Source organism: Oncorhynchus gorbuscha, linkage group LG26 (genome assembly GCF_021184085.1).
Source record: "Oncorhynchus gorbuscha isolate QuinsamMale2020 ecotype Even-year linkage group LG26, OgorEven_v1.0, whole genome shotgun sequence".
NCBI lineage: Eukaryota > Metazoa > Chordata > Actinopteri > Salmoniformes > Salmonidae > Oncorhynchus > Oncorhynchus gorbuscha.
The window spans coordinates 30,299,915-30,316,408 of NC_060198.1; the positions used below are offsets into that span (position 1 = coordinate 30,299,915).

General features: G+C 42.7%; 2 protein-coding genes across 3 annotated transcripts; one reads left to right on the plus strand and one right to left on the minus strand.

The window, feature by feature from the left end:
- Nucleotides 1-9,214: 9,214 nt before the first annotated feature.
- snn (stannin) lies at nucleotides 9,215-11,736 on the minus strand. The gene is made up of 2 exons (XM_046330022.1): nucleotides 11,311-11,736; nucleotides 9,215-10,843 (listed from the first exon to the last, which is right to left on the minus strand). Exon 2 carries the CDS (start codon nucleotides 10,730-10,732, stop codon nucleotides 10,469-10,471), a length of 264 nt encoding a protein of 87 aa, XP_046185978.1. The 5' UTR covers nucleotides 10,733-10,843; nucleotides 11,311-11,736; the 3' UTR covers nucleotides 9,215-10,468.
- A 1-nt stretch (nucleotide 11,737) lies between these two features.
- Nucleotides 11,738-15,024, plus strand: litaf (lipopolysaccharide-induced TNF factor). 2 transcript variants are annotated; one of them, XM_046330021.1, is made up of 4 exons: nucleotides 11,738-11,916; nucleotides 13,271-13,471; nucleotides 13,779-13,935; nucleotides 14,058-15,024. In XM_046330021.1, the coding sequence occupies exons 2-4, from the start codon at nucleotides 13,273-13,275 to the stop codon at nucleotides 14,164-14,166; spliced, it is 465 nt and encodes a 154-aa protein (XP_046185977.1). In that variant the 5' UTR covers nucleotides 11,738-11,916; nucleotides 13,271-13,272; the 3' UTR covers nucleotides 14,167-15,024. The 2 variants fall into 2 exon arrangements, with proteins under 2 accessions (XP_046185977.1, XP_046185976.1); XM_046330020.1 differs by having other exon boundaries at nucleotides 11,740-11,916; nucleotides 13,267-13,471.
- The last annotated feature ends 1,470 nt before the right edge of the window (nucleotides 15,025-16,494 follow it).

Consider the following 16,494-nt stretch of genomic DNA (forward strand, 5'->3'; position numbering starts at 1 on the left):
GTTCATCATAGTCAACAAGAATGTGCACAGGCCCATTCTAAGCAGTAAGGCTATCCAGGCAATGGAGTTGATTACTGTGCAGCATCACAACATCCTGGCCATTGAGAAAACAACAGGATCCTGGACTCAATAGCAAATTAAACAGGAGTTCTCTGATGTATTCCAGGGAGATGGATGCTTACCCGGCAAAATTAAGCTGGAAGTGGATGAGCAAGTGGAGCCCGTCCAGCTGCCAAAGAGAAGAGTTCCAGTAGCACTATATAAACCACTCAAAGAGGAGCTCAGTGGTCTAGAGAAAAGAAGGATGATAAAAGCAGTTGAAAAAAAGCACAGATTGGATTAGCAGCCTGATCGTAGTGAAGAAACCGTCTGGAAAACTAAGAGTGTGTATTGATCCGAAACCTCTCAACAAGGCGCTAATGAGAAGTCATTACCCACTTCCCAGTAATTGAAGACGTGCTGCCAGATCTGAACAGAGCACGCGTGTTCTCTGTTTGCGATGTCAAAAAAAAAAATAATGTGGAACTGGAGGAGGAATCCAGCTATCTCACCACGTTCTCTACTCCCATGAGACGCTACAGATGGCTGCTCATGCCAATGGGAATCAGTCCAGCCCCAGAGATCTTTCAGAGGAAGTTGAACCAGGCAATGGAAGGTCTTCCATGAGTCAAAATCATTGCAGATGACATCCTGATTGTTGGAGAAGGAGACAATGATGAAGCGGAGACTCTGGACCATGACAAAAACCCGAGAATGCTCCTGGACAGATGCAGGAAGCTCAATATCATGCTGAATCCGGAGAAGCTGCAGCTCAGGCTGAAGGAAGTGCCCTACATTGGCCACCTTCTGACATCAGAGGAGTTGAAAGTTGGCCCAGGAAAAGTGACCGCCATCAAACAGATGCCTAGACCTACAGATGTGCAGGGGGTGCAGTGCTTCCTGGGCATGGTAGATTACCTAGCCAAATTCTTCAGCCACGCCATGGAGCTCTGCGAGCCACTGCGTCACTGCGTCAGCTAGCACACAAGGACTCACTGTGGGAGTGGTCAGAGAGACATGAACAGGCTTTCAATAAAATCAGGGATACCATTGCACAGACCCCTGTGCTGAAATACTACAACCCCACAGAGCAGCTCGTACTACAGTGTGATGAATTAGGAGCAGCCATGATGCAGGGAGGACAACCAATAGCATATGCCAGCAGAGCCCCAACAGACACTGAAAAAGGGTATGCAGAGAAGGAGCTGCTTGCAGTGGTGTTTGGGACGGAGAGGTTCCACCAATTCACATATGGACGAAGTGTGGAAGTGCAGTCAGATCACAAGCCTCTAGAGAGCATCATGACAAAGCCTCTCCTCAGCGCACCAAAAAGACTACAGCGCATGCTCACGAGACTCCAAAACTACGATGTCACTCTTCTTGGAAAACATGTGGTGCTGGCCGACACCCTGAGCAAGGCATACCGCACAGAACAAGACAACAGAGGCCCTGTGGATGTCGAAGTGGAATCAATCAATATGAAACACTACGTCCCTGTGTCAAGCGAGAGACTCAATTACATCCAGAGAGCCACTGAGCTGGAACGGGAGCTCCAGACACTGACAAATGTGATCCTGCAGGAGTGGCCTGAAGAGAAAGGACATGCACCTTTGGAAGTAGCAACGTATTTTTCACAACAGAGATGAGCTGAGTGTGCAAAATGGAGTTATCTTCAGAGGTGAGTGAGTCGTTGTGCCTACTGCCCTCAGGTCTGAGATAATGCAGAGAATCCATTCCTCACGCATAGGAACAGAGGGGTGTCTGAGAAGAGCTCGCGAGTGTGTCTACTGGCCAGACATGAATGCACAGCTGAGAGCATACATGGCACAGTGTAGCACCTGAACTGCTTGGGGTACGAAGCAGCAGAAAGAAACGTTGAGGCCACACGAAGCAACCAAAGCATCCCTGGGAAAAAAAATAGGTACTGACCTGTTCCAGTTCAACGACAGAGACTACATGGTCAGAGTTGTTTATCTCTCCAACTTCTGGGAAGTGGACCATTTGGAGAACACACAGTCGAAAACGGTCATTCGAAAAATGAAGACACACTTTGCACGCTATGGGATACCTGGCATCCTTTACTCAGACAATAGTCCCCAGTACTCTGCAGATGAGTTCTGAAGTTTCAGCAAGGCTTGGGACTTTACACACAAAACATTGTCTCCAGGATACCCGCAAAGTATTGGGAAAGTGGAATTGGCAGTGAAAACAGCCAAAAGACGGATGGCAAAAGTAAAGAGAGCAGGTGCTGACCCATACCTGGCCCTGCTGGATCACAGAAATACCCTTCACAAGGAACAGACAGCAGCCCTGAAATGGTGCTCATAGGAAGACGTACAAAGACACTACTTATAATGAGTGAAAATCTTCTGAGACCGGGGATGGCAAACTGTCAGCTGGAGAAGTTCAAAGAAAGACAGCAGAAACAGGCAAAGTACTACGACACCTCTGCTAAGGACCTCACAGAGCTGCAATGAGATGACAGCGTGAGAGTTCAGCCACTCACAGGACAGAAACAGTGGTGGCAGAGGGCCACAGTAGTCAGACCTGTGGAGCAAAGGTCCTACGAGGTGAAGACAGAACAGGGACAAGTCTTCAGGAGGAACAGGCGACACCTGAGGAAGAGCAGAGAAATAGAGGAGGATGTCCCCACTGTTGAGGAGCCTGGCACAGAGCCAGTAAACAGAACACCAGTTGACGCTCAGCAGGGTGCGGAACACAACCTAGAGGTGGATGCTGGACCTCAACAAGAAGATCCAAAACATCTCAGGTCAAACACCTCCTGATGTAATCAACACTCCCCACACAAGGTCTGGTAGGGCCATCCGAAGACCTATACACCTGAAAGACTTTGTGTGAAGGTAAAAAATATATATAATTAACGGACAGTCAGAGACAGTAAACAAACATTCAGTTTACCTTCCAGTTTATTTCAGACATGGACTACAAGCCAAAGTTAGGTGGAGTCGGCCTTTTGTAAAAAAAAATCATAATAAAAAAAAGAGAACATGAAGCAATTTTGATGTTACTCATATTGTGACTACAACACAAAGCATATTGAAACAAGGACAATTACATTAAAGTGTCTAGTTTGAGAAACAGATGCCTCACAAGTCCTCAACTGGCAGCTTCATTTAATAGTACTTGCAAAACACCAGTCTCAACGTCAACAGTGAAGAGGAGACTCCGGGATGCTGGCCTTCTAGGCAGAGTTCCTCTGTCCAGTGTATGTGTTCTTTTGCCCATCTAAATATTTTATTTTTATTGGGTAATCTGAGATATGGCTTTTTCTTTGCACACTCTGCCTAGAAGGACAGCATCCCAGAGTCGCCTCTTCACTGTCACTTTAATAGCTCTACCGACATGTACATATTACCTCAATTACCTCAACACCGGTGCCCCCGCACATTGACTCTGTACCGGTGCCACCTATATATAGCACTGCTATTGTTATTTACTGCTGCTCTATAATCATTTGTTATTCTTATCTCTTACTTTTTGGGGGGTATTTTCTAAAAACGGTATTGTTGGTTAAGGGCTTGTAAGTAAAGCATTTCACTGTAAATTGTATTCGGCGCATGTGACAAATAACATTCGATTTGATTTAACTCACTACTTTGAGAAAATAGAAAAGAGCCCTACTAACTTCTAATAGACCCTCCCCTATCCCCCAAATTCCTTCCAACCCCGTTCAACCTCAATGACCCTACACTGCAATCTTTCCCTCTCTTCAACATACTTACAACAATATAACACATGCGCCACTGTTTCATCGGCCATACACTCCAGACACAAACCATTCATATGCTTGCCAACCAGATGTAATGACGAGTTCAATGTCCTATGTGCAATCGAGCAAACACCACCTTCCGTCCTAATCTGACCTTTGAACCTTGGTCCACCGACCTTTCTTTGGAGGGCATATAAATGCTGGCCCTTGTGCTCAGAGTCCCATCTCTTCTGACACACATCTATCAAAATGGCTCTGATCTTACATTTTGCCTCACCTCTACCCAGTGGCACATTAATATCAATTATTTCTCATTTATAAGCTCTTTTAGCTAACTGGTCTACAATTCCATCCCCTTCCACACTTGAATGGGAATGTGCTGGGACCCAGCAGAATCTTACTAATACACCCATTCTCTCAATTCTCCATAATAACATTAATACCTCCAATAGTAGGTCACTCCTGTTAGATTTACCAGATGATAAACTATTCAATACAGACAGAAAATCTCTGACATGCACTTTCAACTGTGGGACCTTATATAGACAGGTGTGTGCCTTTCCAAATCATATCCAATCAATTGAATTTAGCACAGGTAGACTTGTTATGCAGGTGAATGAGGACCCAAAAGCGACTTGGCGAAAACAGAGTTTTTAATCCAGTAAAGATACTTTACAAAACAAAAGGCATAATACTACTCGTAAAGACGAGAACAGACTGGAGACTTGATCAAGAACTGCAGGTTGCCTCGGGAAGGCACTTGAACCTAGCAGACTCAGACACCTGCTCACCACGCAGCATCTGAGGGAAACACGACACGACAGGGCAATACATAGACACAGCACGGTGAATTCTAGACAAGGATCCGACAGGGCAGGAACGGAAAACAAGGAGAGAAATAGGGACTCTAATCAGGGAAAAGGATCGGGAACAGGTGTGGGAAGACTAAATGATTGATTAGGGGAATAGGAACAGCTGGGAGCAGGAACGGAACGATAGAGAGAAGAGAGAGAGGGAGGGGGAGAGAGAGGGATAGAAAAAGGGAACGAACCTAATAAGACCAGCAGGGGGAAACGAACAGAAGGGAAAGCATAATGACAAGACAATATATGACAAAACATGACAGTACCCCCCCACTCACCGAGCGCCTCCTGGCGCTCTCGAGGAGGAACACTGGCGGCAACGGAGGAAATCATAGATCAAACGGTCCAGCACGTCCCGAGAAAGAACCCAACTCCTCTCCTCAGGACCGTAACGGAAAAACGAAAAAAAAGGGAAACTAGGGTACTACTCTAAAAAAAAATGAGACACGGGTAGAGAACTGAAAACTTTAGAGCAAACAGGACCAAACAGGCCAGGAGAGTAACAACTAGGGACAGACTGAGACACAGCAAGGGCAGGAACAAGAACAGGAGAGATGCGATGGCAGGGAACAGACTGAGACCCAGCAAGACCAGGAGCAGAAGCAGAAAAATACGCACAAGAGTGGACCCCATCGTCAGTATCGGAGCGCTGGGACAGAATGGCTCCCACGCCCACCCCCGACGCGTCAACCTCAACAATAAACTGTTTAGTGACGTCAGGTGCAACAAGGATAGGAGCGGATGCAAAACGCTTCTTAAAGAGATCAGAACAACAATCATACGACCGGTGAGGAGGAAGGGAGTTGGTTCTGGACCGACTGAAGACCGTGCGCAGACCATGATATTCCTCCGGCACTCCTGTCAAATCACCAGGTTCCTCCTGAGAAGAGGGGACAGAACAAACAGGAGAAATAGCAGACATTAAACACTTCACATGACAAGAAACGCTCCAGGAAAGGACAGAACCACTAGACCAATCAAAAGAAGGATTATGACACACTAGCCAGGGATGACCCAAAACAACAGGTGTAAAAGGTGAACAAAAAATCAAAAAAGAAATGGTCTCACTATGGTTACCAGATACAGTGAGGGTTAAAGGTAGTGTTTCACATAATATACTGGGGAGAGGACTACCATCCAAGGCAAACATGACCGTGGGCTCCCCCTAACTGTCTGAGAGGAATGTCATGTTCCCGCGCCCAGGCTTCGTCCATAAAACAGCCCTCTGCCCCAGAGTCTATTAATGCACTGCAGGACGCTGGACCGGTAAAGTAGTACATGTACTTGACGGAGAGGACCGTCTAGTAGCGCTTATCAGTCGCCCTCCGCTTACTGATGAGCTCTGGCCTTTAACTGGACATGAAATGACAAAATGACCAGCGGAACCGCAATAGAGACAGAGGCGGTTGGTGATTCTCCGTTCCCTCTCCTTAGTCGAGATGCGAATACCCCCCCAGCTGCATGGGCTCAACACCTGAGTCAGTGGGGAAAGACGGTAGTGTCGGAGAGAGGGGAGACACAGTTAACGCGAGCTCTCTTCTATGAGCTCGGTGACGAAGATCTACCCGTCGTTCAATGCGAATAGCGAGTTCAATCAAAGAATCCACGCTGGATGGAACCTCCCGAGAGAGAATCTCATCCTTAACCTTAGCGTGGAGTCCCTCCAGAAAACGAGCGAGCAACGCCTGCTCGTTCCAGTTACTGGAGGCAGCAAGAGTGCGAAACTCTATTGACTAATCCGTTATGGATCGATTACCTTGACATAGGGAAGACAGGGACCAGGAAGCTTCTTTCCCAAAAACTGAGCGATCAAAAACCCTTATCATCTCCTCTTTAAAGTTCAGATAATTGTTAGTACACTCAGCGCTTGCCTCCCAGATAGCTGTGCCCCACTGCCGAGCCCGACCAGTAAGGAGTGATATGACGTAGGCAATCCGAGCTCTCTCTCTGAGTATGTGTTGGGTTGGAGAGAGAACACGATATCACACTGGGTGAGAAAGGAGCGGCACTCAGTGGGCTGCCCAGAATAACAAGGTGGGTTATTAACCCTAGGTTCCGGAGGCTCGGAAGAACCGGAAGTAGCTGGTGACACGAGACGAAGACTCTGATACTGTCTTGAGAGTTCGGAGACCTGAGCGGCCAGGGTCTCAACGGCATGCCGAGCAGCAGACAATTCCTGCTCGTGTCTGCCGAGCATCGCTCCCTGGAACTCGAGAGTAGAGTAGAGAGAATCCATAGTCGCTGGGTCCATTCTTGGTCGGATCCTTCTGTTATGCAGGTGAATGAGGACCCAAAAGCGACTTGGCGAAAACAGAGTTTTTAATCCAGTAAAGATACTTTACAAAACAAAAGGCATAATACTACTCGTAAAGACGAGAACAGACTGGAGACTTGATCAAGAACTGCAGGTTGCCTCGGGAAGGCACTTGAACCTAGCAGACTCAGACACCTGCTCACCACGCAGCATCTGAGGGAAACACGACACGACAGGGCAATACATAGACACAGCACGGTGAATTCTAGACAAGGATCCGACAGGGCAGGAACGGAAAACAAGGAGAGAAATAGGGACTCTAATCAGGGAAAAGGATCGGGAACAGGTGTGGGAAGACTAAATGATTGATTAGGGGAATAGGAACAGCTGGGAGCAGGAACGGAACGATAGAGAGAAGAGAGAGAGGGAGGGGGAGAGAGAGGGATAGAAAAAGGGAACGAACCTAATAAGACCAGCAGGGGGAAACGAACAGAAGGGAAAGCATAATGACAAGACAATATATGACAAAACATGACAGACTCCAATAGAAACATCTCAAGGATGATCAATAGAAACAGGATACACCTGAGCTCAATTTCAAGTCTCATAGCAAAGTGTCTGAATACTTATGTAAATAAGGTTTTATTCAATTTTAGAATAAGGGGTCTTGAATACTTTTCAAATGCACTGTAAATATTCACCACCCTTAGTCAATACATTTTATAAACACCTCTTAGCTAGATGGCTAACATTAGGTAGGAGTTAGGGTTAAGGTTAGGTTAAAGGGTTAAGGATAGATAAAATAGTTAAGGTTAGGGGAGGGGTTAGATATCATGCTAAGTAATTGCAAAGTAGCTCAAAAGTAGTAAGTAGTTGCAAATATTCTAATTAGTTAAAATTGTCCGTGACGAGATTCTGACACGCAACCTTTTCGTTGCTAGACGTTTGTGGTACACAACCACACTCCTTTCGTGTTCGCCTTAAAGTAACCTATATTATGTAACTATGCCAAACATAACATATTATACTAATTTGAGTGTCCCAGATTTACATTTACTATGTTACGTCTCGTCTGAGACCAGTCTGCTGTAGTTGTTTTAAAATCACTAATGGCCTCATGGTGACATCCTTCCTGTCCTGCAGCTCAGTTCAGAAGAACAACTGCATCTTTGATGTGTCTGGGTGGTTTAGTACATCATCCACAGTATAATTATTAACTTGACCGTGCTTAAATATATATATTCAATGTCTGATTTGTTATTGTTATCCATCTACCAATCGTTGGCCTTCTTTATGTGGCTTTTGAAAGGCTCTCTGGTCTTTGTCGTTGAATCTGTGCTTGAAATTCAATACTTGCCTGAGGGACATTACAGATGTTTGCATCGGGGACAGAAAAAAAAATCATGTCAAACCCTGTAATGTGGGTCAATATAAATTGTGATTTGTTAAGCCACATTTGACTTTGAACTAATTTAGGCTTGCCTAAACAAAGGGGGTGAATACTTATGCAATTACTATGTTTCAGTTATTTAATTTTGTAAAAATGTGTAGAATTTTATTTTCACTGACATTAGGGATGATTTTATGTAGATTAATGACCAATTACAATTAAATCAACATTTGAAAAAAGTTCAATGGGGTGTAGACTTTCTATAGGCACTGTAGCAGGTTGCGTTCTCCTGCTCAGACGTTGCATGCATCAACCAATGGTTTCGTGCCACTTCATCGACTGTGTCATCGACTGGCAGATTGCTATAACATATGATGTCGTTAGCTGAAATGTAAAATACCTATTCTGGATTTGTAAGATCTGGCATGTCAACAATGCCTGGCCTGAGGAATGTGCCCTATGTTTTGGGTAGGTCCTAACTCTAACTGCCTTCAGGCTATGTGGGAGATGGTGAATCATCTCTCTGCACCGGTATGACACTGTAGGCATTGAGCCTTCCAATTAAGTCTATGCATAATGCATATTACTTACACAAGTGGTCATACTTTTAGTAGTAATTTTAAATGTATACTGTATTTCACAAGCTGCTAAACTCACAAGACAGAAGTACAGTATGGTAACAGTCATCTCAAGTTTGAAAAAGCAAACTTATTGGAACCAATACTACTACCATTTGTGTAATCATATAAAAATCTCCAAATTGTCACATTAGTTTGATATTTGGCCATCTTATAAAAAGCCATAAGAATAACTATCAACTATACATACACCTGTTAGGATTGAACCTAAAAGTAATCATAAGGCCTATGGACCGATATAACATTTAGAGTTGATTTTGAAATGATACAATGGTACATCAAATGACAAAGAGAACAATAGCCTTCATAATGTTATTTACATTTCATAATACTTTATAACATTGTTTCATCAAATATCTACTTGCTCAGCTACCATAGAATCTTTCCATCAGGATTTCCTATGTTGCAATTGAATATAGAAAATATGTAATTGGCTCTTGGTAGCTTCTTGGTAGGACTTCTCAACCCATGTCAGTTGTAGCAGCTACTGTGTTGTAAGCTACATACGAGGACACTGAGGTACGGACCTTTCCAACATGATAAAAATATATAATAATCTATAATTCTTTAGGAACAGTTGGGCTCTCAACGTACTGTTGAGAGTTGGAATAGTAGAATACACAAGGTGCACTTTCGAACTTGGTTGTGAATCAGCAGTTTCCCTCTTCTTATATGTCACTCACTGACTGTCACTCAAGTAGCCCATGTCAATGACATGTTTTTAGATTGTTAAATTAGTCTAGCCTAACCTATCTAAAGGTGTAGCAATCATGGCCAAATTTTGCCTGTTCTCCAAATAGTATTTTAGAGTGCGGACCTGACTAAATCCCAGACCCTGGCCCTGTTGTGCTTGTGAAATATGATGGTTTATCAAAGGAGAATGGCCCTTTCAATGACTGGTTTTAGTTGAGTGGTTGCCTGTGCAACCACAGGAGAAAACAAGACCAAGTTCAACTATGCAAAATAAACAAACAAATTAAGCTCATTTCAAATAATTTCCTGTGTAGCTCAGTTGGTAGAGCATGGCGCTTGTAACGCCAGGGTAGTGGGTTCAATCCCCGGGACCACCCATACGTAGAATGTATGCACACATGACTGTAAGTCGCTTTGGATAAAAGCGTCTGCTAAATGGCATATTGAGCAACTTGATATTAAGTTAATTGTTTGGTCATCAATTTGCCATACATTCTTCCAACAAGCTCTGAAGAAGTTTTGGCCCACTCATTTGGTCAGAGCGCTGTCTTGTGTCTATCGTCAAAATTCTGTAGTGGATTGCTGAGTTAACAAAAACTATCAATATCAATTAGATGTACATTTTTGTGTTCAAAATGTGTACACTTAAGAAACATAACAATGAACTGTTCACAACCTCACATCCTGACTGAGATCCACACAGTGGAATGAGAAACAAAAATATCACATTTCTTAAGACATTGACATTGAGCTGCAGTCCGTTTATCATCCTTCAATGGCGTGATGAAAGATGATGAAATGTGAATGAGGAGATCCTCTTGGTTAATATTAGGTGATGACCATGGTTTCTTCATGACTCAGTTAAGTATGATTCTCAGTGCCGTTGTGGGTGAGCTTGGTTTTGTGCTCGATGTGGGGGCCCCTGGTGGAGTACGGTACCATCAGGAAGGGCTCCTTGGTCTCGCCCTCTCCTACAATACTCTCCTCATCTTCAGACTGGCCAATCCGCTGCAGGAGCAGGTAGCACCAACATCCGCAGATGAGAACACCGAGGGCAGCAACAGCAATGAGGATCACTATGATTGTCACCACCCCAGTAGTGGGGCTGTGGTCTCTGATGTACATGTTGCAACAGGAAGATGACTCAGAGCATTGTCACAGAACAGGGGACTTGACAAGGACTGCGTGGTATGATCCCTTGCTGATTTTGGTGTCTCACGGTTCTGCTTGGGAGACCTGGGGGTCACAAAAAGCAAATAATGTTGAATATTTAACTAACAAAAAATAACAAAATAAACCCTGTTGTCAGTGCTTGTATCTACACATCTGAATCTGTTTTTAATGAATTTTCGGCAGACATCTGCTGACTCAACCATAGGCCTATGTAATAGGACTCAACACAGAATCTAACCTCCAAATCCCCCAAATAAGCAAAAGGCTTGAAATAATGTATTGATTAAAAATTTAAGTTGATAGCCTACCACCCTGTGGTAGGTAATCATATATTATCTATACGCTATATTCTGCATAATAGCGTATGCAATAATGAACTATGATCGGAACGCCTTTATGCCATCAAAGCTAACGCATATGTTTTAACTGTGCACGCCGAATCATTGCACATTAATACGCATTTATATATGTACATGCATGATACATCGGGTCTTGACGAGATTCAAGACGCACTAGATGAGACACCTTACCATTAAATTGAAACAGACGATACGATCGCGTATCTTCATCAATGTCCTATGCAGCAACAGCCCTGCCTGTATCAATACATAAGATCCATGGCTCTTCCTAATTGAACCGATTTCATTCGTAAAATCTGCTCATGCAGTGCATTAAATACACCAGTAGCCACCCACGCAAAAACCGAACTTCAAGGCCCTGTATCAGTGCAGGAAATGAGACCATGTGATGCACAATATATCGAAACAAATGTTATGTTGTGCTGTCAATCTCTATTTTAAAGCAACAGTAGTAGCTAGATTATCTTCACTGACAACATGTACATTTAAAATATATATATATCACTTCATGTTTGTCTATGGACATAATTTTGAACGGTTAAATAGTTATAGGCGCTCATAGATTTGCTAATGTGTTACCATCTCGGTCTCATATCAGTCATAGTTCAATGTTATGTGGTGGTGTCACGCAAATACTGGTGGACCCCTCCAGACTCCAAAATATCACGTGATACATACAGGCTGCTTGTTCCTGGAAATTGGCTCGAGCTACTGTAAAGTAGCATTTTGTTTGGACGTCAAAGAAGCAAGTTAATCAGCCAACTTTACTGCCGCTCGGTAAGGAAAAGCTAGTTATTTTAAGTGTTTGTCTTCTAAAAAGTATGTAACTACAGTACACTGAAGCCTTGAGCTCCCGTAAATATGAGGATTAACGTTAGCTAGCAAGCCGTCGACGACGCCTCTGTCTCGTCTTGACTAATTGTCATTTAGTTAGATAACCGAGTTGTAGCTGTTATTTTCCTAGCTAGCAAGCCAGTTTATTAATTGCAGTAACATGGGCCCGTGGGCCTCACGTAATAGTGTTTCACAGGTGCCACTGACTAGCTTTCGAAGTTCGGTCTTGTCCTGACAAGTTTGTTTAGTATTGTAGCTAAATTAGCTAGCTAAATTAGTTTCCTACCGTACTAGCTAGATTAGCTAGCTATAACCTAGACTAGCCTGACTGGAGTCTTGAGTTAATGTTACATGACTAACGTTAACTGTACCTTTTAATCCAACTAACGTTACCTGACTAACATAATAGTTCATGTCATTAACCCTCCTATTATGTTGCGGTTCAATTTGACCCATTTCCACGTTTGAGTTCTCTAAAATACTAGTTAACCTCTTTCTCCATTAAATTACTTTTCCTCATTTAGGGTCATGAACCTAACTTCAAAATGTGGACACTGGTGTGTTGTGGAATGTCTTGAGTAGATTTCGTATACAAACATGATGTTGTGGGTCATTTTGACCCAGAGGCTTTCATGTGTATAGATATTTGCACAGGTCCAAAATAAACAAGTGTCTTCTGTGTATTTTGTTTTGACTGGTTCTGGTGGCACTTATATAATTATTTTGGGGTGAAAATGAGCTTTCCCAAGTTTATTCTCAGCGCGAGTGCAGCAGATCTCTGACACAGACACTCAAAAATGAGCTCCAAACAGAAAATGCGTGTTTTAGAGAAAGGAAATGTTCAACAAAATAGCTCTAAATATAGAAGTTTTGAAATCAAATGTTATTGTTTTTCTTCTTTCTAAAAGGTCTGACAAGACAAAATAAAGTTTGAGCTGTTTTTACTTGATTCTTTGACCGTCTAGAGTGTGTTTAAACTGTGCGGGTCAATCTGACCCATAACACAATGGATGCACTTTTTTTCCCCCAGCAGAGCACAAGGGTTAGAGATGTAATCATGTTCCATGACTCTTGTATACCTGTTGTATAACGTTGGTTTTAAAAGAGCCATGTAATACGATTAAGGTATTATTAGCTAACCTTACAGCCTGTTACAGCTGTGACTGAAGCCATGTAGACCTGGCTATCTGAATTTATTTACAAAATATGCTAAGAAATGATTAATCTATAGACCTCCAGTCATTGCAATATAAATGTAAATGATGATTTTTTTTGTTGTTGATGATTAATAAGAAAGACATGGCAAGTGCACCACCAATGGAGACAGGTGGATTTGTGGGGCTCCCTCAGCCACCTTCCTATGAAGAATCAGTGGGTCCTCAGTACCAGGGGACGGTGCTTCCTCCTGCCTACACCAAATCTGCACAGTATCCATACCCAACACAGCCGTATAATCAAATATATCAACCAACGGCTCACAGTACTACCAGTCCAATAGGTAATTAAAATCTTCATCACATTGTTTTCACTTTTCACTATGCTGTTCCCTCATAGGTCGAACTCTCTTGACACACTCTCTGGTCCATCCAGAATGCATTCTTTTGGTTTCAAACCATCTCAAGTAGCCTATTCCCTATTTTAGACTATTGGTTTGCTTTGCACTCTTAACATAATAGTTTTGGAATCTGATAGGTCTTGATGGATTAACAGTCCTGTGCAAGGGACCTAGCTAATCCCTAGAAGGCTACGTAATGAACGTTAGCTTTTAATTTCCTGTTTGGTGTTTAACATTCTTTGTTCTTCAGTGTCAGTTCAGACCATTTACGTCCAGCCGGGTGTGGTGTTTGGGGATCTTCCAGTGCAGACTCATTGCCCTGCATGTGCCCAGATGGTGATCACTCGGCTGGAGCACACCTCTGGAACAATGGCTTGGTTAACATGTGCCGGCCTGTTCATTTTCGGGTAAGATTCATTTATCAAGAGTCCCCCTGCAGTGCTTGCAGTGTATTGTTGTTCATAGTCCTGAAAAGTCCCATTTTGTATGGGCTGCATAATGCATTATCTGATCTTTTGTTTTTTTGTAGTTGCATCTATGGCTGTTGCCTGCTTCCTTTTTGTGTGGATGGTTTGAAGGATGTGACACATCGATGTCCGAACTGCAACAACGTCCTTGGAGAACACAAACGGCTTTGATTATGTCTTTTGAAAAGAGTAGTCTCTATTGAGCATGCAACCTTGCAGCCTGTCTCTATCTTGAATTGTCTAATTACAAATACTGTCAGAGGCTAAACAATCATGTTAAACATGCATATTTTGATGATGGTCATCATGTAGTCTATATCAGGGGTACTCAACTCTTTACTCTGAGGTCTGAGCCTGCTGGTTCTGTTCTACCTGATAATGAATTGCACACCTGGTGTCCCAGGTCTGAATCAGTCCCTGATTAGAGGGGAACCATTTCAAGAAAATGCAATGGAACTGTCTTTGAAGAGAAGAGTTGAGTGATCTATATAAATGTATTACCTTTATTAAGAGCTTTGTCCACTAGATAACTTGTCAATATTGCACTTTCAAATGGATTTTATTATATAATTGTATATATGTCAGTTTGAATAGTAATGTGCACACAATGTTGGTGGGGTTAGAGGTAAGACTGGTCGATATTGTGATTGTACATTTTCATAGGATCTATATGTAATCAAACTGCAATATGACTACCTTTTAATACAGTCTTATTGTGATGATGACTGGTAAGTAAGCAAGCTCATCGTACAAACTGCCCTAAGTAGATCCACTTGTTGTCTTAGGCCTAAATGCCTTTAGTTTGAATGAAGGAGTGGTTTTGCTGTAAATTATGCTGTGGAATTCAGGCACCTTTGAGCATTCCCAAGTCCATGGATTCACAAGGTTGTCATTGATTGTATAGGCCCTATTTGTTTATTTTCATTCATCACATTCAATTGTGTGCGTCTGTAGAATTCACTTAATGGCACTTTTTCAATGTGTATGCATGACATAAGCACAAATAAATTAGATCATTTTACCACCAAATGTGATCATTGTTCATTCTTTAAAGTCAATTATTTGTCTTTTGTTTGTGCTTTCTTGCCCAGACTAGCTTTTTTCCTCCATCATACCCCCTCTTCCAGCACTTCTGACATGTTTAGTGTATTATATGCATATATTATAAACTGGGTTGTTCGAGCCCTGAATGCTGATTGGCTGACAGTATACCACCGGAATGACAAAACAGCCCTTAGCCATGGTATATTGGCCATATACCACACCCCCTCCTGCCTTATCGCTTAATTATAGCCTATCATAAACCTTAGGCTATAATATATGCATATAAAGCACTTTCTATCATAAACTGTGTTGGGCAGGTACTTCTATGCTATGATCCATTACCTTTGGCAATGAAATATCAGACAGGCCAGAAACTGCTCAAAACCAGTAGCAGTATTTACATTTTGTTAAAAATAATGAATGAAAACAAACAGGCATTGATAGCAACATACTGCTTATGCTTCTACGTGAGCGTTTGCTGAAGGCCTTCCACCTCCAACTTCTACATTCTTCTGTGAACCGCAGCGCGTTCAGAGAGGTCTGCCATCTTTACCGCGCGCAGGACAGGTTCTGGAGAGAGGGCCTGGATCATCACCATTACATGTGTAAAATCGGGGTAACAAATCAAGGGTTTTGTTAAATGTTGTACATATTTTAGCTGCAGCTAGAAGGAAAATGAAAGTGAATCACCCTGAAGTAGGCATGGGTTGCCCTCAGGAATGTTGTTGACGCCATTGACAACGTATGTCCCTGTCTCGTCCAAAAGAAGCACCGTGTTGTGATCCAACCGAACTTCCATTATTGTCCCTTGCATCCAAACCACAGAGACTACAAGTGCAGTGTTTTGCCATTGTCCCAGTCTTTTTATATTAAATTCGAGCTTGCCATTCAATCGGTTATCTTTTCCCTCTCGGAGTTGGCTGGAAGGAACTTCGATAGGAGGACGTTTCTTATTTTCTACTGAAATTTGTCCCGGGTCCATGCCATCTGCGAGTGAAAACTTTCAAACGAATTCGTTATAAAAATGTTTTATTTCGTGTGACCTTTGACGTAATTGTGACCAATATCCGGGATGTTGATTTCAACGTTTGTCTTTTGTTTATTGTTTATATATAGACTTGTGTTCCGACATGTACTTTTTATATCGATTTGTCGTTAGTAATAAAAATACGATAAAATATTTTAACATTTCAAAATAAAAGCACACGTCGTGCTAACAGTGAGTATTATCAAAGATTATAAACTGGGTGGTTTGAGCCCTGAATTATGATTGGCTGAAAGCCATGGTATATCAGACTGTATACCACTGGTATGACAAAACATGTAGTTTTACTGCTCTAATTACGTTGGTAACCAGTTTCTAATAACAATAAGGCTCCTCAGGGGTTTGTGATATATGGCCAATATACCACGGCTAAGGGCTGTGTCCAGGCACTCCGCGTTGCATCGTGTTGA

What these genes read in the sequence shown, in the direction of transcription:
- snn (XM_046330022.1), bottom strand. Translation starts at nt 10,732, where the DNA reads ATGTACATCAGAGACCACAGCCCCACTACTGGGGTGGTGACAATCATA.
- litaf (XM_046330021.1), top strand. Translation starts at nt 13,273, where the DNA reads ATGGCAAGTGCACCACCAATGGAGACAGGTGGATTTGTGGGGCTCCCT. An exon ending in CAGTACTACCAGTCCAATAG is followed by an intron (nt 13,472 to 13,778) that starts GTAATTAAAATC and finishes TTTGTTCTTCAG; the next exon opens with TGTCAGTTCAGACCATTTAC. An exon ending in GCCGGCCTGTTCATTTTCGG is followed by an intron (nt 13,936 to 14,057) that starts GTAAGATTCATT and finishes GTTTTTTTGTAG; the next exon opens with TTGCATCTATGGCTGTTGCC.